We start from the raw sequence: 22,211 nt of genomic DNA on the forward strand, positions 1-22,211 counted from the left end.
ACCGTAGCCGTGCTCGTACTCTCGGTGTCGACGCCGGTGGTGGTGATGGTGGTGGTGGTGGTGGCGGTGGTGGCGGTGGCGGTGCCGCTGAAGCCGGGCCTGCCTGTCCCTGCGGATGCTGCCCACAATGATGGTGATGCAGGAGAGGATGATGACCACACCTATGACGGCACTCGCCACCAGCACGGGGGACACGAGCAGATGGCTGTGCTCCGAGCTCTCTGAGAATGTGGGGTAGAAGTAGCTGGTGCGGTTGTATCGTGCTACTGTGGACAGAGAGAGAGGACACTGAGCTGGAGCCCAGGCCTGCCACACCCCTTCCTTCTCTGCCCCTGCTGCCCGGTAAGCTGTTGCTCCCTGAATAAATGGAGGAGGGTCTGGGCTCAGGCCCATGGACTCTATCCTGGCTGCTTCTGGGAGGGAGAAGGAGAGCAGCACCTCACTCCACTGCCTGCAGGAGCCTCTGGTAGTGAGGGCTGACTGTGCCTCCTCTCCGCTGAAGCCTCTGCGCACAAGCTGAACTACCTCACAGATAGGAAACGGGAAGCTCAGAGAGGGCAGTGGACTTGCCCAAGGTCACCCAGCAAATTAGTGGTAGAGCTGAGGCTTGAATCCAAGACTCTTAGAGCTAGACAAGTTGAAAGGTCAACATGATTTTACCAATGTCTTAGGAAGCGGTGGGGGATGCACAGGGGGACAGAGTATGAGGAACAATTCTGCCGGCTTCAGGCAGGCCTGGGGCTGTGGGCTGAAATTGACCCAGATGCGTCAGGGGGTTAGATCAGATGAGAGAAGGTTTCCCAGAAGAGGTAAGGCCAAGGTGATCTTGGAGGGTGAGGATGAGTTAGCTCAGGGAAGACAGGGAGAGGCATTCCAGGAGGGACAAAGGCACAGAGGGGTGGAGGGGACTTCCAGGGAGGATGTGGTGTGGTGGGAGCAAGGGGAGAGTGCAGGAACCTCCTCCAGGACTAACAGCTGGATCCTTGAGAGTCCTACGGAAAGAAGCTCCTGGGGACGGGTGACTTAGTCCTCCCACCGGAAAAAGATGCTGGGGCCTTGGGAGCTGGGGTCCTGGGGAGGGGTCAGAGTCAGCTAGGGGCAGCCATGGGCACCCACTGCCTCACTTGGACAGTCAGCTCCTCATTAGTGAGTGTCTTGGAGTGTCACTGAATTCCCTCCAACTCAGCCCTGCAACTCAGGATGCAACTTTCTCCTTTCACAGATGGGTGGACTGAGACTCAGCGCTGGTAAGTGACTGGCCCATGGTCGCTCAGTTACTCCACAGCAGAGCTAAGCTAGAACCCAGATCTGGCTTCAAAGTCCAGTGCTTGCTCTCTTGCCCTCAGTGCCTCTCCTGCTCTCACTGCAAACCCTTCCTGAGGCTGCCAGCCAGATCTCTGAACAGCAGTAGGGAACCAGCTTCAGACATTCAATGAACCACAGGGTCACGGGCAAGCACCATGAAGGTCAGATCTTTCCTAGGCTCTGTTCTGAGAGGGGTCACCTTGCACGTTTTCCCAGAGCCCATGTTCAAGCCCCAGCTTTACATTTGTTACATATGATCATGTCTGGTTTCCAGGGCTTGTGTTTGATCACTGTCTGTGTCCTCAAACTCAACAGTGGGGCTGGGCACTCCAAAGTTTCCTAATGCATGTATTGAGTGAGTAGCTCCAGTCTTGAGACCAGATGGGGAAATGGCAGGGAGGCCTTGCGATGCCTCATGAGAGCGAGGCCTCTGTCTTGGGTGGTAATCAAGGAGAGCGTGGGTGGCCACCTGCCTGAGTAGCTGTAGGAGGGCTTTTTTCCCAGGTGAAGGCCTGGCCATTTACCAATCAGAGGCTTGACACTCAGCTGTGATTGTTTCTCCTTCCCATACCTTTCTAGCACTGACCCCAAAAGCCTCAACCACACTCAACCTAGGACAGGAACAGGTGGTAAGGCACAAACTCGGGACCTTAGCTGGGGCTAGAAACATGCCCTTGGGGCAGGTGTGGCCCATGCTGGTGGCTCTTGCAGCCTACTGGCCTTTATCAGGAGGGAGTGAGATGGAGGCCCTAGTGTCTGGGCCAGTATGTCATCTCACTCTTGAGAACCAAGCTTTGCTGAAGTTCACTGTAAGACACTCCCCTAGAGAGGCATGCACTGGAGTGAGGGAGCGCCCTAAGGCTTTGGTTGGACATGCATGCTTCCTGACTCTCCGATGTGAGAATTCGGGGTGTGGAGACAGGAGGGACTCCATCTTGGATGCTGATATAGTTTGGCTCTGTGTGCCCATCCAAATCTCACCTTTAATTGTAATCCCTATAATCCCCACGTGTTAAGGGCAGGACCAGGTGGAGGTAATTGAATTTTGGGGGCAGTTTCTCCCATGCTGTTCTCGTGATAATGAGTGAGTTTCATGAGATCTGATGGTTTTATAAGTGTCTGGCATTTCCCCTGCTTGCACTCATTCTCTCTCCTACTGCCCTGTGAAGAGGTGCCTTCCGCCGTGATTGTGTGTTCCTTGAGGCCTCTCCAACCATGCGGAACTGTGAGTCAATTACACCTCTTTTCTTTATAAATTATCCAGCCTCAGGTATTTCTTCATAGCAATGTGAGAATGGACTAATACAGTTGCTAATCTGCCATGTTGACTTCTGATTAGCCCTGGTCCTGTGAAAACCTCCTGATTCTCACTTTATTTACTGTCTTTAGCATAAGAACATGTCAGCCTTGATGTTATTGCACAAATTATAGGTTATGACGCATGTAGCATTCTTGCCTGTTCTGGAGGGCTGCCTTTAATTGTCTTGCACAGAGCATGTATACCCTTTCCCTATGATATATAAGCCCTGGGTCTGGGGAGCAACAGTGTGGAGATCTACCTGTTTTGCTGCTCTCCAAGACTACACTTCCATCCTTCAGTTCCCCACATAAATCACTCTGTACTGACAAATTGGATTTGTCTGCCTCACTTTGTGGCTTCTTGGCTACTTCTGCATTTGGGGGTGGCTTTGCATATATGGCCTTTTAAAGAACAATGGGGTATAAAAATTCCTGGAATTCTTTGAGGGTCAAACCCAGGCCACTGTTTTCAGAGCTCCTACTATGTGTAGTATAAGTGATAAGAGTTCATTTCATTCTTGGAGCTATTTCATCCAATTCTCCCCATTTTACAGGTGAGGACACTGAAGCTCAAAGAATTTTAAGTGACTCATCTGTGGTCAGACAGCCAGTACATAGCCAAGCCAGACTCTCTCTGGGCCTTGGTCTCCCCAGTAAATCATAAGGAGCTGGATAAGAAGTTCTTTGATATATAAGAAAAATAGCAGAAAAAGGGGGATGAGGGAATACAGTTATATAGGAGTAACTGGAGTAACTTAATTCTCATTGGAATGAAGTTAGTATAAATATTAAGTAGATTCTGATGAGTTCAGATGTATATGGCAAGCCCTAGAGCAACCACTAAGGACATAACTCAAATATAGTGAAAAAATCATTAAAGAAATTAAAATATTACATTATAAAATATTCACTTGAAGCAAAAAGGAGAAAAAGAAACAAAAAAGACATGAGACATATACAAGACAAAAAACAAAATGGCACATGTAAATCCAACTGTATGAAAAGCATTAAATATGATTGATTAAATAATCCCATCAAAAGGAAGAGATTGTCAGAATGGGTAAAAAACAGAATCCAACTATATACTGTCTATAAGAGTCTCATTTGTGAACCAAAGACACAAATAGGTTGAAAGTAAAAGGATGGAAAGAGAAATGCCCATGGAAATTGCAATAATAAGAAAGCTGCAGTGGCCATAATATCAGAAAAAATAGACTTTAAGACAAAAAATGTCACTAGAGATAAAAGGGTCATTTTATAGTGATAAAGAGTTAATCCATCAGGAAGTTATAACAATTATATATGCACCTAACAATAGAGTCCCCAAATTCATGAAGCAAAGTTTAATAAATTGAGGGAAAATACAATAAAACAATAATAGTTGGGGACTCCAATATTCCATTTTTAATAAGGTATAGAGAAACTAGGCAGAGACCAATCAGGAAACATAAGATTAGAACAGCATTACACACAAACTAGACCTAACAGACATCTACAGAATGCTTCACCCAACAACAGCAGAATATGCATTCTTCTCAAGCACATGTGGAACATTTTTAAGCATAGGCCATAATACAAGCCTCAGTAGATTTTAAAATGATTGAAATTGTACAAAGTATGTTTCTGGTTACAATAAAATAAAATCTGAAATTAATAACAAAAAGAAATTTGTGAAATTCACAAATACATGGAAATTAAACAGCACACTAATAAATAGTCAAGTAAAGAGAAAAGCATAAAGGAAATTAGAAAATACTTTGAGATAAGTTAAAATGACATCACACGAAAACTTGTGAGATGCAAGCTGGGTGCAGTGGCTCATGCCTGTAATCCCAGCACTTTGGGAGGGTGAGGTGGGTGGGTCACTTGAGGTCAGGAATTTGAGACCCGCCTGACCAAGATGGTGAAACTCCGTCTCTACTAAAAATACAAAAAAATTTACCCGGGCATGGTGGGTGCTTGTAATCCCAGCTACTTGGGAGGCTGAGGCAGGAGAATCACTTGAACCCGGGAGGTGGAGGTTGCAGTGAGCAAAGATCGTGCCACTGCACTCCAGCCTGGGCAACAAGAGTGAAACTCCATCTCAAAACAAAAACAAAACAAAAAACTTGCAGGATGCAGTTAATGCAGTGTTTAGAGGGAAATTTATGTATGTAAATGTCTACATTAAAAATGAAAAAAGATCTCAAATCAACAACCTAAACTTCTACCTTAAGATACTGGGAAGAGAAGAGCAAACTAAATCTGAAGTGGGCAGAGAGAAGGAAATAATAAAGATTAGAGTGGAAATTAGTGAAATAAAGAATAGAAAAACAATAGAGAAAGCCAATAAAACCAGAAGTTTTTTTTTTTTTTTTTTTTTTTTTTTTTTTGAGACAGAGTCTTGCATTGTCTCCCAGGCTGGAGTGCAGCTGCAACCTCTTCCTCCCAGGTTCAAGTGATTCTCCTGCCTCAGCCTCTTGAGTAATTGGGACCATAAGTGTGAGTCATCACGCCTGGCCCAGAAGTTGGTTTTTTAAAAAGATTAACAAATTTGTCTGGGTTCGGTGGCTCACACCTGTAATCCCAGCACTCTGGGAGGCCGAGGTGGGTGGATCACTTGAGGCCAGGAGTTCAAGTCCAGACTGGCCAATGTGGTGAAACTCTATCTCTACTAAAAATACAAAAAGTTAGCCAGGGGTGGTAGCACACACCTGTGGTCCCAGATGACATAATCTTGTATATAAAAAATCCTAAGGAATTCATTAAAAAACTATTGGAACTAATAAATTCAGCAAGGTTGCAAGATATGAGACTGATATATAAAAATCGATAGTATATTTATATGGTAGCAATGACCAAATCTAAAATGAAATTAAGAATGAAATAGGAGTAAATTTAACAAAAGAAGTACAAAACTTAGGCTGGGTGCGGTGGCTCACACCTGTAATCCTAGCACTTTGGGAGGCTGAGGCGGGTGGATCACCTGAGGTCAGGAGTTTGAAACCAGCCTAGCCAACATGGTGAAATCCGTCTCTACTAAAAATACAAATAAAATTAGCCAGGCGTGGTGCCAGGAGCCTGTAATTCCAGCTACTCAGGAGGCTGCGGCAGGAGAATCGTTTGATGCCAGGAGATGAAGTTTGCAGTGAGCCGAGATCGCACCACTGCACTCCAGCCTGGGTGACAGAGGAAGACTCTGTCTCAAGAAAAAAAAAAGTACAAAACTTATATTCTGAAAACTCTAAAACATTTTCAAAAGAAATTAAAGACCCAAATAAATAGAAAGACATCCCATGTTCATGTTTCAGAAGACTAAATATTGTTAAGATGACAGTGCTCCCCAAATTCATCTGAAGATTCAACACAATGCTGATCAAAGTCCCAGCCTTCCTTGCAGAAACTGAAATGTTCTTAAGCTGATCTTAAAATTCACATGAAAATTCAAGGGACAAAACATAGCTGAAATAACCTCAAAAGAACAAAGTTGGAGGGGACACATTTCCTGATTTCAAAACTTATTACGGAGCTACTATGATCAAGATAGTGCGGTACTAGCATGAAGATAGACATATAAATAAATGGACTAGAATTGAGAGTTGAGAAACAGATCCTCACATTTATGGTCAGTGGATTTTCAGCAAGGGTGCCAAGACAATGAAATGGAATAAAGAATAGTCTTTTTCAACAAATGGTGTTAGGACAACTGAATGCTTACATTCAAAAGAATGAAGTTGGATTCCCTACATAATATACAAAAATTAACTGAAAATGGATTAAAGACCTACATGTATGACCTAAAACTATAAAACTCTTAGATAAAAACATGGGGTAAGTTGTCATGATTTTGGATTTGGCAAATGATTCTTAGATATGACACCGAAAGCACAAGAAGCAAAAGAAAAATAGATAAACATCAAAATTAAAAACTAGTGCATCAAAGGACATCTTCAAGAAAGTGAGAAGACAGTCTGTAGAATGGGAGAAGATATTTGTGTATCACTTATCTCATAAGGGACTTGTACCTAGAATATGGAAAGAGCTATTACAACTCAATAATAAAAAGACAACCCAATTAAAAATTGTCAAAAGATCTGAATAGACATTTCTCCAAAGAAGATACAATTGGCCAGTAAGCACTGAAAAGTTGCCCAACATCATTAGCCATCAGAGAAATGCAAATCAAAGCCATAGTGAGATACCATTTCACACCCAGTAGGATGGCTATAATCAAAAAGACAGATAATGCCAAGTGTTGGTGAGGATGTGGAGAAATGGAAACCCTTATAAACTGCTGGTGGGAGTGTAGAATGGTACAGCTGCTTTGTGAACACAGACTGGCAGTTCTCAAATGGTTAAACATAATTATCACATGATCCAGCACTTGCACTCCTAGGCATATACCCAAGAAAAATGAAAACATAAATCCACACAAAAATTTGTACATGAATATTCATGAGTATTATTCATGGTAGTCCCGCAAAGTACATGGTGCAGAGCTGCCTCTTTCTCATCGTTTAGATCTTTCCTTAGAAGTCAGCTCCTCAGACAGGTTGCTCCTGATTGACCTCCACCCCACTATATATCACGCCATGTGTTTTCTTTGAACAGCAGTCATCAAAATCCCTAAACATCCTGCTTATTTGTTTACTTGTTTATTAAATTGTGATGTCTTTGGATTCCCTGTCCACCTCATTTGATTGTTAGATCTTTGAAGGCAGATATCCCATCTGTCCTGACTTTTTTTTTTTTTTTTTTTTTTGAGACAGTTTTGCTCTTGTTGCCTAGGCTGGAGTGCAATGGCGCAACCTCTGCCTCCCGGGTTCAAGCAATTCTCCTGCCTCAGCCTCCCAAGTAAGCTGGGATTATAGGCATGTGCCACCATGCCTGGCTAATTTTGTATTTTTAGCAGAGACAGGGCTTCACCATGCTGGCCAGGCTGGTCTCGAACTCCTGACCTCAGGTGATCCACCCGCCTCAGCCTCCCAAAGTGCTGGGATTACAGGTGTGAGCCACTGCCCCTGGCCTTGTCCTGACTCTTATTGCATGAATCTGCAGTGCCCAGCCAGGTGCTGGGCACATAATAGGTGCTCATTAAATATTTGTTGGGTGACTGAGTGAACTGCAGAGAACTTAGTTGGCTCTGTGTCTGTCTCTTCATTAGTTTAGAATTCAGTTTCTTCTCTATTTTTTGACTGATTATGACAGCTTGAGTTTTGGATGAAGTGCCAACCTCTAATTTTTATTCCCTTGGCTACTGTAAACTAAAGCTTGTAATTTTTCTTCAAGACTCACAGAGAAAAGGTGGCAAGGTGAGGCTCTCCTCCATCTTTTTCTTGCAGCCAAATGGAGTCAGTTTAATTTGGCTTGTTTGACCTCAACTTAGGAGAAATCTAATCCTTGTCTGGTGAATCTATAGCATACCTGCCACCACTTTCTAAGTCTATGCCAGCGTCAGACATTACTAATTGACCATCGTTTTCTTTCCAGTTCAGTTCAGAAAGCAGACGCGGCATCCTTCTCAACACAGCACTCCATGCTGTGACTACAACTGGCTAGAGCTGGTTATGAAGTGGAGCTTTTGGCTACCACTCATCTAGCATGATCCTCGTCCTCCCTGCTACCACTCCTGAGCCAATGGCCACTCTGATTGCTCTCTGTCATGCATCCTCTCACCTTCAGAGCCCAGGGCAGGACTTGGGAGTGTTAGGGACACCAGCCCTCCTTAGGGAGGATAGTGTGAGGGGTTCACACTGCTGTAGAATAGTGGGCTGGCTCCAAGAATCTTGTCCCCGATGGGGCTCTGGAATGTCTTCTGACCCCAGATGCGGGTTGGGACACACTGGTCACCCCATGATCCCCCATGACCCCTGGCCATGGCAGGGCTGCAGGTGCTTAGATTGCAAACCTAGAGTTGGATGTGCGTGTGTTTGTGTGTGTGTGTGTGTGTGTGTGTGTCTGTGTGTGTGCACGTGCCTGCCTGCCTGCCCTGCACAGCATTCAGAACCTGCCTCTGGGACCAGCCCCATGGGGTCACCTTGAAGATGCCCCTCCCTTCACCTGCCTCAGCAGCAGATGAGAGCCTTGCCCTTGTCTAGCAGCACCAGGCTCATTACCAGCTGGACGGGAGATGGCATCACCCATGCCTGCAAGATGGAGCCAGTTGGTGCAGGCATCCGCCTGCCTGGACGGCTAGGAAATTAATCTCCCAGTCACCACAACTGGCAGAGGTAGGCGCTGCTTTAAATTATGAGGGAAATTCTTCCAATTTCCATACCAAGAGCCTATTTTACCAAAAAGATAAATATGACTGCAGAGAAATAACATGATGACAATCCCCCTTCTCACCCCCGGCCTCCCTGTCCCCCTGTACCAGCTGCAGCAAGGATAGAAGATGAAACAAGCTTTGCCTCCTTCCTGGACTTTCTTCCCAAGCAGTTTCTACAAAGGTGCTCATGATCCAGTGGAAACCTCAAAAAGATAGGCTCTTCTCTGAGATACCACCTCCCCACCATGCCAGCATGAGTAATTACCATCTCCTGAGCACCTACTCTATTGTATGCCTTACACCATACGTGGTACTTGTCACGCACCATATTATCTCATTTAATCCTCATGATGGTCTATAATGGGATTCCCCAGTTTACAGGTAAGGAAACAGCCTCAGAGAGGTTAAGTAACTTTCCCAAGGTCACACAGCCCCACAGATAGAGACCTGGGTCAGTGGGAAACTGAAGCCCTGTGCTCTTAGCCAATATGCTATTCTGTGGCTACCAGGCACTGTGCACTGGGAGTTCCAGTTTCTTAAATCTTGTGAAGAGAAAATGCTCTTCTCCCCAAAATGATGTTTTGCTTCTTCTGAGCCACTTGATATATAGCCAGAGCCAGCCATGACCTGGGGCTATTCAGGATGAAGGTGTATCAGCAGCTGAACATTGCGATAAGATACCAGGATGCCAGAGATGGGAGCCTGTGTGTCTCAGGAAGAGATGGGCCACAGCAGGCAGGTGCTTGGGGAGAAGCAAATCATCCAGGGATGTGCGAGGACCTCCTGTTCTGTATCTGTTCTATCTCTGGGTATGTCCTAGAGATGTTCTAGATTGCAGGTAGGGACCCATGGGTGATTTTACTGAGGAAGAACAATGATAACGATAAGATAGCTCTCACTGACAGCACTTACTGTACATCCATCAGGCTCTAAACTCTTTTCATGCATGCTTCTCTCATTTAATCTTCACAGCAGCCCTGAGCAAGGTGGAGAGTGTCTTTCCTCCATCTTACAGATAGGGAAGCTGAGCACAGAGCTGGTTAAAGTGGTGAGCCTGGAATGCTCTTTGCAATTCCTGAACTGGCACTCTCCAGCGCTCTGGTTCCACAGGGACTGAGAATGCCAGGAGGGTGGGGCCTGTCTCTCTCTCTCTCGTCACCCCATCTGCCTAGGATACTGGGCAGGGCCAGTGCAGAGATGAAGCTCAGGAGCCATTTGAATTGGACCAGGGGCAGTCTGTGACTGGTTAGTTGGTGTGCATGGTGTGCCCGAGTGCATCCCAGGGGAGCTGCTCCCAGTCACCCATTGGGCCATCCTTCCATCCATCACCCACCCAACCCCCAGAGCCCAATCGTGGGATCCACAGACATTTACAAGCAGTGGCAGAGTGTCAGAACAGAGTAGGTGCTTTCAGTCAGAAGAGCAAGTCAGGACTTAAAGATTCCTCGTCTGGAATGGGCTACCCATAAATGATAAATAGGTCTGGCAAATTCCATTATAGGAGAACCTTGGGGCCCTGCTGAGGACTTGATGCATTTGAGGAATCATAAGAGAGGAAGAGCCTGGAGAGAAGCCTGCTGGGGGCTAAGTTTGGAGGGGCTTGCAGGGGCCATACCGTGAGGGGTCTTGAAGGTCACACCAAGAGACTGTCCTTTGGGACAGGTGCAGTGGCTCACACCTGTAATCTCAGCACTTTGGGAGGCCGAGGTGGGTGGACCACCTGAGGTCAGGAGTTTGAGGTCAGCCTGGTCAACATGGTGAAAACCTGTCTCTACTAAAAATACAAAAAATTAGCCTTGCGTGGTGGCAGGTGCTTGTAATCCCAGCTACTCGGGAAGCTGAGGCAGGAGAATCACTTGAACCCAGGAGGCAGAGGTTGCAGTGAGCTGAGATTGTGCCACTGCACTCCAGCCTGGGTGACAGAGTGAAACACCACCTCAAAAGAGAAAAAGAAAAAGAGAGATTGTTCTTTTCCCCAAGGGCAAAGAGGGGCATAGTCAGAGTGTTTTAGGAGAGCCTCTGGTTGCAGATGGAGGACAGAATGGGCAGAGGCAGGATTCGGGACAGGAGATCAGGGAGGAGGCTGCTGCAAGGGTCCCCATGAGCTTGGAACTCGGGCTAGAGGAAGCTGAGCCCACGGCCCCTGCCCTGTACAGAGGTGAGCACCGAGCTGAGCACGGCTTGGATGAGCACACTTGATGCCACAGAATGACACTGCAGGGAGGTCCTTAGCGTCTCCAATTAGTTGTCCTCTGAGCAGGCTTCAGAGACAGCCCTGGTATTATTCGCATTCCACAGATGGGATCCCAAGTCCCCTGACGAGGCAGGAGTGGTGCCTGGGTCCATGGGCCTCTGCTGTGCAAGGCAGAAGCCAGCTCTGGCTCCTCCAGTTTCTAGTCCAGGGCTGGGACTGGGAACTCCATGGAATCAGAAGGTCCTAAATGCAAAAAGGTCCTTTTGCAGACCTGGATGTGGGAGTGAGTCTGGGGCTTGCTTCCTCTCTGTGTGGATGCCATTGTCACTCTCATTTACAGATGAGGACATTTTGTCTTGGTGAGCTAAAGTTATGTGTTCAAGATTGCCCACCTAGTTTTGTGGCAGATCTGGGGTTTGAATTCAGGTTTATCTGATAATTTATCAAATAGTAGCACAGAGCAGAAGAAGAGAGCAGGATTTTGTGGGGCTGAGGGGTTTGGGGTGGGGGCCGGAGAACTGGGCTTTGTTCCTGGATCTGTCACTCATTCACTGTGTGACCTTTGGCATGCCCCTTGCCCTCTCTGAACCTGCTGGCTGTTTGAAGAGGCACTGATTATTCAACTCCCTCCAGGGTGGGAGGGGAGGGTGCCAAAAACTATGAGGGGAGGCAAGAGATCCAGGCCTGTATCAGGTGGCTTAGGTCAGGGCTGGCTCCAGTGTGGGGAACCTGGGGAACATTAAGGGCAGGGAAACTGAGGCAGACCATCACTCCCGAGTCCTTGCTGAGTGTAGCATGGAGGCAGCTCCACAGTCATTCTGTCTGGGTTCAGGGAAATGCTCTTTGCAGCCTGAAGCTACCTGAGCTGCAGTGACAAAGGGAAGGAACAGAGACGCAAAAGTGCTGACTCAGCACCTTCAGGCTGCCAATCCTGCCCACTCTCTCAGAGATGCTGGTTAGAGGGAGAAGGGGGGCCAAGGACTCAGAACTAATGGATGGCTCCTGTCACAAAAATTCCAAAGACATTTGTCACAGGTCAACTTCCCTGGCAAGTCTGGCCTCGTCAGTACACTCTTCCTCCACTGCTGAAATGGACAGGGTGAGGCGTGGAGTCATTGGAGGGAGTGTAGGGAACATGACTCAGGCACCATTTTCCCTCTGTTCACCATTGGCTGGTCCCATCCTCCAAGCAGGGACTTCAAGAAGGGCTGGGGGAGGGGACATGGCAGGGCAGGGTCATTGGTTTGGATACTTCTGAGTCTCCTCTGCTGCTGTTTTTTTTTTTGCGCAACTTTTTAGCTCACTTGCTGATATCTGTCCTCTGGTCACCAGGAGATTGATAGAGGGATGTTGGAGGCCTGGGGACAGGCCAGGGACATCTCAGAGAGGAGGAAACAGAAGGGCTGGGTCTCGAAAGATGAACTAAGCATATCAGGATCAGTAAAGAGAGAGAAGAGCATGGGCAGGAACACAGAGGGGTGAGCCTGTAGGATGTCACCTTGATGGCAGCTGAACATTTGGATCATGGGGTGAGGAAAAGAATACTTGGTGTTCAGACTACTTCTTACAATGGGGATGCATCTCTACAAGAAGTCAACTAATGTCTTCTCATGGTCCATGCTACCTGACATTTGTGGCATTGGGAGCGGGGCAGATTACAGTGGACAGGAGACATGGAAGGCAAAGTCATATACCTATTCATCAGTCCCTATTCAACGATCCTCCATCAATTCACCCAGCCAGCAAATCATCCATCCTTTCAGGCATTTACCTATCTATGCATCTACTCACCATCCACTCAATCATCCACTTATCCATCCATCCATCCATTAATCATCCATCATCCATCATTCATCCATCCATCCACCCATCCCCTCACCAATACTCACCAAATGCTCAATCCATGCCTGGATATATGCTAGACACTGGGAACACAAATATGAATCAGACTAAAATGGACCTCTCAGACGGGGGAAAGCATACAGCTGCCCTGGCACTGTTCCCTGCTCCCACCTCTGCTTCCACCTGTTTAATGTGTCAGAGTGAACAGGAGAGCACTTCACTGCCAAATAGAAGCTTTTCAACCATTGTGTTAAAACATAACTGGAAAAATGCAAGTGACCACCCACAAACCCTTAATGGTTCTATAAATGTAAGATGAAAGCAATTCATTCCACTATTAAGATACATTCTGCCACTTAAGTTTATTTAAATAAACTCACAAAGATTAACGCACATATTCCTCTGCGTATCTAACTTCCTTAAGTTTACCACCTTGTCATCATTCACTAAGGTTTTAACTCCAGCTTAAAGAAGAACTTATTTACTGGCTGAAAAACTCACTGAAACAATTTCACAAATTACTTTTCCCTGTTTCTGCAGAGGAAATGGCAAACTGGTTGACATCACAGAACCAAGCCACAGTAGAATTAAACATTCCACTTGAACCCACACCAAGCTCTCATTTTCTTGCTAGAATAATGACTGGACTCAACCTGCTCATATTCTCTTCTCTCCCATCATCACCTAGAGTTGGCTCTTGGGCCACTTCCCACAAAGAGCCCAGAGGCTTTTATATATATATATAAAAGCCCATATATATATATATATATATATATGTAATGCCAGTGGAGTTACTGTGCATGCCTGATAAGTAAGAGACAGTGGAATTGGGTTGAGAAGCAGATTCTGGGGGGCTGGCTGGGCCCACCTACCAGCTAGGGGATATTTGTTCCCACACCCCAGCTGCATTTTGCTACTTAAAATCATGGCTCAGAAAAATGACCTTTGACTATAATATGGACTTTCCAGGAAGCTAGTGAATAATTGACATGTAAAATGTTAAATTCATGAATGCTGCGAATTTTCATCAGCTATCCTACCCAGGGGAGAGAGAATATTTACAAAGGATTGTGTGAAGGCCATGTCATCCACATGACATCTTTACTGCTCTGTACAGTAAAGATTTTAGTCCTTGGAACAAGTTCATCCAGCCTAGAGCTGTGTTCCTAGGCCACAGTGACTGAGCCTCCTTCCCAAGAATGAGCTTCCTGGAGTTGGGCTTTGCCTTATGCTCAGAGCCTGTATTGAGGGGACTAGCTTAAGAAGTAGCTTTATCATAGCCAGGAGCTGTGGCTCACACCTGTAATCCCAGCACATCGGGAGCCTGAGGTGGGCGGATTGCTTGTGTGCAGGAGCTCAAGACCACCCTGGCAATATGGTGAAATCCTGACTCTTAAAAAAATGCCAAAATTAGTTGGGCATAGTGGTGTGTGCCTGTAGTCCCAGCTACTTGGGAGGCTGAGGTGGGAGGATCACTTGAACTTGGGAGGTCGAGGCTGTGGTGAGCTGTGACTGCACTACTGCACTTCAGCTTGGGCAACAGAATGAGACTCTGTTGCAAAAAAAAAAAAAAAAGTAGCTTTATTATAAGCATGTTGCTGCAGGTATTGTCCACTATACCTCTCAGTATCCCTAGGTAAGGCTCCATGTAAGAAATTTCTCCAAGATATGAGGGCAAGGGAAAGCTTTTCTTTCTCCAAAAGAGCTACTTTCTCCTCATAGACCATGAGAATCATGTAACTGATCCTCTTTGCTGTTTTGCTTTGGCCTCCAGGAAGCTCAGAGACACTCTGTAGCTCAACTTCAAAAGGAAAGGAAACTAGTCCTTCTTTGGCTCTCTGGTGCTAGTTAGCATCATTCATCACAGCCAGTTTACAAATTCCCTCTGTGATTCAGATTTGGGAGAATGAGCCAACTTATGTGCAGGTCACCATTACATTACTTGCTGTTGTAGCTGTGAATAATCATCCTGATTTGGGGGTGTTTCTTGCATTGCTCTAAAAGCTATTGGGAGAGGATGTACCTGGAAGTGGTAAATGCAGTGTTTAAGAGCCTGGCTTAGTGACACCGACCAGGGTATTTAACACCTATGTACCTTAGCTTCCTCATCTCTAAAAGAGTAATGATCACTCGGAGTGTTTCTGTGAGGATTAAGGGAGATAATTTAGCAGTCCATACATGCAACTATAAAGCTGGACAAAACTGTCAAAGCACCATTGCAATTCTCTGGAAATTGATCAAAGGCATACAACGAACTGAGAAGCACTTAGTATGAAAAAGACCGAATGTCAGGTAAGCATAGAACCTGTAATGTTCTTGCCTATGACTGCCTCCATACCCCTCCCCACCAGCTCTGCTCCCCAGTCTGTGAAAACCAGCAGCTTCCCTGCAACTGTTGGAAAGAGCCCATCCAAATGGATCCCACTTTCTTGTTTCTTTGTCTTATAAAGTATGATCCATATTCAGGAAAAATAAAAATAACAAAATAAAAAACCAAAACCAAAGCAAAAATCCCATCAAAAGAAGCTGTGGATGAGTGTCCTCAGGTGTTGGATTTAGCAAAGAGTTTAAAGCAGCTATTATAAATATTTTTCAATAACTAAGCAAAGTCATGTCTAAATAATTAAAGGAGAGTAGGATGACAATGTCTCAGTGAATAGAGAATCTTAATAAAGAGAAATTACAATAAATAACCACATGGAAATTCTGATTTGAAAAATATAACTCAAATAAAAAATCATTGGAGGCATTCATTGGCAGATTTGAGATGGCAGAAGAAAGAACAGATGAACTTGAAAATGAATCGATTAAAAAGTAATCCAACCTGAAGAAGAGGGAGAAAAATGGATTGAAGAAAAAAATGAACAGAGACTCAAAAACTTCTGGAACAACATCAAGCATAGCAAAATATGTGTAATGGGAGTCCTGGAAGGAAAGGAGAGAAAGGTGCTGAAAAAATATTTGAAGAAATAATGGTGACAATTCCCCAAGTTTGACAAAAAAAAACTACATATCCATGAAATTTAACAAATCCCATGTAGAATAAACACAAAGAGATCCACACCTACACACATCTCAGTCAAACTACTGAAAGCCAAAGACAAAAGACAAAGAGAAATCATGAAAGCACCAAGAGAAAAACAGCTCATCACAAACAGGAGGAACAACAATATGATAAATGGTTAATGTCTAATCAGAAACAGTGGAAGGCAGAAGGCAGTGGAATGACATGTTCAAAGTGCTAGGAAAGGCTGGACATGGTGGCTCACGCCTGTAATCCCAGCACTTTGGGAGGCCGAGGCGGGTGGGTCACTTGAGGCCAGGAGTTCAAAAGCAGCCTGGCCAACATGGTGAAACCCCATCTTTACTAAAAAATACAAAAGATTAGCTGGGCATAGTGGCACACACCTATAATCTCAGCTATTCAGGAGGCTGAGGCACAAGAATCACTTGAACCCAGGAAGTGGAGGTTTTACAGTGAGCTGAGATCACACCACTCCATAAAACAAAATAATCCCAAAGTGCTAGGGAAAAAAAAAAGAAAAGAAAAAAGAAACAAGAACAAAAACCAAAACTAAACAAAGAAGAGTTCTTTCTTTTTTCTTTTCTTTCTTTTCTCTCTTTTTTTTGAAACGGGGTCTTACCGCATTGCCCAGTGGTGCAATCTCGACTCACTGCAACCTCTGCCTCCCGGGCTCAAGTGATCCTCCTGCCTCAGCCTCCTGAGTAGGTCCCCTCCTGGGACCACAGGTGCACCCCACCAAGCCTGGCTAATTTTATGTATTTTTGGTAGACATGGGTTTTGTCATGTTGCTTAGGCTGGTCTTGAACTCCTGAGCTCAAGTGATTTGCCCACCTCAGCCTCCCAAAGTGCTGGGATTACAGGTGTGAAACACTATGCTCAGCTCAAAGAAGAGTTCTATATTAGTGAAACTATCCTTCAAAATTGAAGGTAAAACAAAGACATTTCCAGAAAAAAATAAAACGAGAGATTTTGTTGCTAGCGGATATGCCTTATGATAATTACTAAAGGTAGTCTTTCAGGCTGAAAGGAAATGATTGATGCTAGATGCTAACTTAAATCTGCAGGAAGAAATGAAAAGTTCTGGATATGGTAAATATATAGGTAAATATCAAAGGTTCTCTCTACATCTCTTTCTCATTTATTCTCATAACTTCTTTAAAAGACAGAAGATTATATAAACAATAATTATAATACCATTTTGTTGGATTTATATATATATAGGTATAATACATATTACAATAAAAGCACAAAATTGGGGAGAGAAAAATGAAATATATTGGCAAGCTTTCTATATCTTATTGGATTTGAGTTAATATTACACCAAAGTAGATTGTGATAAAGTAAGATGCATATGTAATCCCTATATAACCATTAATTAAATAATTAAACAGGAAAGGCTGGGCACAGTGGCTCATGCCTGTAACCCCATCTCTACTAAAAAATACAAAAAAAAAAAAAAATTAGCCAGGCGTGATGGCGTGCGGCTGTAGTCCCAGCTACTCGGGAGGCTGAGGCAGGAGAACGGCGTGAACCCGGGAGGTGGAGCTTGCAGTGAGCCGAGTTCGCACCACTGCACTCCAGCCTGGGCAACAGAGCAAGACTCTATTTCAAAAAAAAATAAAAATAATAATAATTAAACAGGGAAAAAACCCCAAAAGAATCAAAATAGTACATTAAACATGTTTAACACAAAAGAAGGAAGTAAAGGAAGAGTAAATAAAAAAGACATGAAACAAAAAGAAAACAAATAGCAAAATGGCTGATGTAACATCTAACCATATCGACGTTTATATTTTATTAAATTAACTTGTGTTTTAAAAAAGATATGAATGGTGGCTGGGCACGGTTGCTCATGCCTGTAATCCCAGCACTTTGGGAGGCTGAGGTGGGCAGATCACTTGAGGTAAGGAGTTCAAGACAAGCCTGGCCAACATGGTGAAACCCTATCTGTACTAAAAATACAAAAATTAGCTGGGCGTGGTGACAAATGTCTGTAATCCCAGCTACTCGGGAGGCTGAGGCAGGAGAATCGCTTAAATCCGGGAGGCAGAGGTTGCAGTGAGCCAAGATTGTGCCACTTGCACTTCAGCCTGGGTGACAGAGTAAGACTCCATCTCAAAATAAAAAAACCAAAAAAAACCCCCAAAACACAAAGATATGAATGCAGCCTAGGCAACACAGCAAGACCCCTATCTCTATAAAAAGTAGAAAAAATTAGCTGGGCTTGGTGGTGTGTGCCTATGAGGATTGCTTGAGCCTGGGAAGTCTATATAGAGCCATTGAACTCCAGCCTGGGTGACAGAGTGAGATCTCGCCTCACCAAAAAAAAAAAAAAAAGAAAGAAAAGGAAGATATATGAATGGATTAATAACTCCACTTAAAGGGCAGAGATTGTCAGAGTAAATAAAAAGACAAGACCTACCTGTATGCTGACTGCAAGAAACACACCTGATTCAAAGACACAAATAGTTTGTATGCTATATCTCCTTCCATCCTTTTATTTTCAAACAGCTTGAGTGGTTATGCTGATATCAGACAAAATAGACTTTAAGGCAAGATATATATTTCTAGAGACAAAGACATTTCATAATGACAAAAAAGTCAACATATTAGGAAGATATAAAAACTATATATGTATTATATATGCACTTAACAAGCCCCCAAAAACATGAAGTAAAAACTGCAAATTGAAAGAAGATATAGATAATTCAACAATAATAGTGGAGACTTTAATGTCCCAATCTCAATAACTGACAAAGCAATTAGAAACTCAGCCAGGATACAGAAGACTTGAATGACGCTATCAACCAGTGTGACATTCATAGAAGCCTTCACCAACTGAAGATTACGCATTCTTTTCAAGTGCACATGAGACATTCTCCAGGATAGACCATATATGGGCCACAAAACAAGTCTCAATAGATTTAAAAAGATTTAAATCATACAAAATATGTTCTCTGGCCACAATGGAATTAGAGATCCAAAATAGAAAACTATCTGGGAAAACCCCAACTACTTAGAGATTAGGCCGGGCGTGGTGGGCTCACGCCTGGAATCCCAGCACTTTGGGAGGCTGAGGCAGGAGGATCATTTGAGGTCAGGAGTTTGAGACCACCCTGGCCAACATGGCAAAATCCCGTCTCTACTAAAAATACAAAAATTAGCCAGGTGTGGTGGCATGTGCCTGTAATCCCAGCTACTTGGGAGGCTGAGGCAGGAGAATCATTTGAACTTGGGAGACGGAGGTTGCAGTGAGCTGAGATCATGCCACTGCACTCCAGCCTGGGCAACAGAGCAAGACTCTGTCCCCCCGACACACACAAAAAAGAAATTAAACTACATGCTTCTAAATAATCTATAGGTCAAAGAAGAAATCACAATAAAAATAAAAATATATTTTAGGCCAGGCGCTGTGGCTCACGCCTGTAATCCCAACACTTTGGGAGGCCAAGGTGGGAGGATTGCCTTAGCCCAGGAGTTTGAAACCAGCTTGGGCAACATAGTGAGATCCTGTATATACAAAAAGACAATAAAAAGTTAGCTGGGCATGGTTGTGTGTGCCTATAGTTGCAGCTACTTGGGAGGGTTAAGTGGGAGGATCGGTTGAGCCCAGGAGTTTGAGATCAGCCTGGGCAACATAATGAGACCCTATATCTACAAAAATAATAAAAATTAGCTGGGTATGGTGGTGCATGCCTATAGTCCCAGCTACTTGGGAGGCTGAAGTGGGAGGACTGCTTGAGCCCAGGAGTTCAAGGTTACAGTGAGCTATGATTGCACCACTGCACTCCAGCCTTTTGAAGCCTTTGTCTTCAAAAAACAAAACAATGTGTGTGTGTGTGTGTGTGTGTGTCTGTGTGTGTACAGAGAGAGAGAACAGAATAAAAAAAACACAACATAGTATCAAAATTTATGGAATTCAGCTAAAGCAATGCTTAGTGGGAAATTCATAGCTTTAAATACTTATATTAGAAAAGAAGAAAGGAAAAGAAGAAAGGCCTCAACTTGAAAACCTAAGCTTTCATGTTAAGAAACTAGAAAAACAGTAAACAAAACCCAAAGCAAGTAGAGGAATGAAATAATAAAGATGAGAGCAGAAATCAATGAACTAGAAAACAGAAAAGCAACAGAGAATATCAATGAAACCAAAAGTTGTTTTTTTTGAAAAGATAAAATTTACAAATCTTTGCAGCCTTATGAAGTAGGTGCTAGTAATCTGATTTAATAGATGAGGGTACTGAGGCTCAGGAAGGTGAAGTGACTTGCCCAAGATCGCAAAGACAATTTTTAGTTGGGGGGAGGGAGACAGGATTTGAACCTGGTTCTAACTGACTCCATAGCCCAGGGAATAATATGATATCCTCTCTCCATCCTGGGGAGCTGTGTGTCCCTTCCTTACTCTGGGGCTGTACAGTTGGGCATTGGGGTAAGTGAGTCTGCCATGTGAGGTGCCGTGAGGATTGGGAAACCAAGCTATGAAGCCAACCATCTCTAAACCCCATCCTCCTTTTCTCTACACTCTGGAATGTCTGTCCTGCAAAAAGCATCTAGAAATTTCCCCAATAAACACTCACCTGACAACCCACTCAGATTCCTGGTCTCCCCACAGACCCCTTCGCTAAACACCCATGAGGGATTCTGGTGCCACCTGACCTCTATAAATGTCACATTGGATGGGCACGCTTTTGCCAACTCCTTTAGGCCTTTCTGGTGGGACAGCAATTATGGCTCCTTCACTGTTCACCACGCTGCCCAGGCCCAAAGCCAGAGGCCTACAAAAGGCATGGCCCTGTGGTTTTCAATTCTGGAGCACATTCAAGGTGACAGGATTTTGTCCTCTGATCCTCAGAGGTTCCTTCATTTCCCAGAATTTACAAGGGCATCTGGAAAACCAGCATCAGGGTAGCAGCGTATTAAAATTAGTATACTAGGGCTTATTCCAGAAATGCAAGGATGATTTAAGATCAGGAAATCTATTAGCATAGTATGTTACTTCAGTAGGCAGGACGAGAGAAACCAGTAGAATAGGAAAAGACAGTTACCTCTTTGCCATGATAGATCCTGATGATCTCAACTGACTGCCAACATCACACTAAACCATGGAGCTTTGGAGTAGTTTCCCAGCATGAGGTTCATGGAATGTGGATTCCAAAAAACATTATGGGGCATTTGGGGAGAAGTTCTTTATCCCCCACTCCCCATCAGATTGCTTTGCAGGCCTGAGCTATTTTGAGAATCAAACCAGTCCCAGTCCCAGGCCTTGTGTTCACCAACATTCAGTATCCTGAGAAGGTGAGCAGCTCTAGGGTCTCTGGAAAAGGATCACACATCAGCCACCTTCCTTGGGCAGCCAAAGCCCCGAGTTCCTTTGCTGGAGCTGACCTGCTTCTTGGACTAGGACAGCACTCTGGTTAAATAAGACACAGACAATCCTGGGTTCAAGTCCTGGCACTGCCTCTTGCAGGCAGTGTCCACTGAGCAAGTCAGATCTCTAAGCCTCTATTGCCTTATCTGTAAAATGGGAGCAGCAATTTCGGCTATGAGCTAATCAAAGCAAACTGCCTAGCAGGATGCCTGGCTCATAATAGGTGCCCAATACATGACAATCAAATATTCAAAATTTAAAGGCATTCCCTAGACACAGAACTAAATGTGAAAGGCAAAAGAGTAAAGCTTGAAGTGGAAAACATCAGAGAACATCTTCATGACCTTGCATTTCTTAAACAGGACACAGAAGATACTAACCATTTAAAAATGGATACATTGGACTATATTAAAACAAAAAACTTTGGCTGGAGTTTGGGTTGCAAAGTGGTGGAGGACCGAGGGCCTGCAAAGGGACTGAGGCGTCCAGGGTCAAGGTCAAGGTCATGGCTGGAACAAGTGAAAGATTTTGAAAGAAGATTCTCTAAATATATTCATCATTTGCAACCTGCCCCAGGACGCTGGAGAATGTTTCTCGTGGAGGGATCTGTCTGTACCGGTGCCTGGAAGTGGTTAATAGATCCCAAGACACAAAGAGTTCCTTCTTCACGTCTTTATGGAATCATCCATTTTTTCATGATTAGCTTTTCACTCTAATAGGTTTGTTCTTTGCTGGATGCACAAGAGAGTAGTTGCACCATCAATTACAGCAGTTCAGTGTCAAACAGTATTAACAGAGTATAATATGTCTGGTGATGATACTGGAAAACTAATTTTGAAACCTAGGCCTTGTGTTCAATGAGGGGGCTTAAACAGCCTTTCTTCAAATAAGTGATAAGTGAAAAGCCCCCACAGGATTCCTTTTCAGTTCAAAA

At 44.4% G+C, this 22,211-nt stretch overlaps 1 protein-coding gene and 1 pseudogene across 2 annotated transcripts in view; one reads left to right on the forward strand and one right to left on the reverse strand.

Annotated features, from left to right (window-relative positions):
- The window catches only part of BEAN1 (brain expressed associated with NEDD4 1), a 71,531-nt gene that overhangs the window by 25,736 nt on the left and 23,584 nt on the right, over positions 1-22,211 (reverse strand). For both annotated transcript variants that reach the window (XM_030795894.1, XM_003263131.4), the window contains exon 3: positions 3-266. In XM_030795894.1, coding sequence (XP_030651754.1) covers positions 3-266 — 264 coding nt within the window. The remainder of the gene's footprint in view (positions 1-2; positions 267-22,211) is intronic.
- On the forward strand, positions 9,494-22,138 carry LOC105739281 (annotated as a pseudogene).

Source organism: Nomascus leucogenys, chromosome 2 (genome assembly GCF_006542625.1).
Source record: "Nomascus leucogenys isolate Asia chromosome 2, Asia_NLE_v1, whole genome shotgun sequence".
In the NCBI taxonomy this organism is placed as follows: Eukaryota; Metazoa; Chordata; class Mammalia; order Primates; family Hylobatidae; genus Nomascus; species Nomascus leucogenys.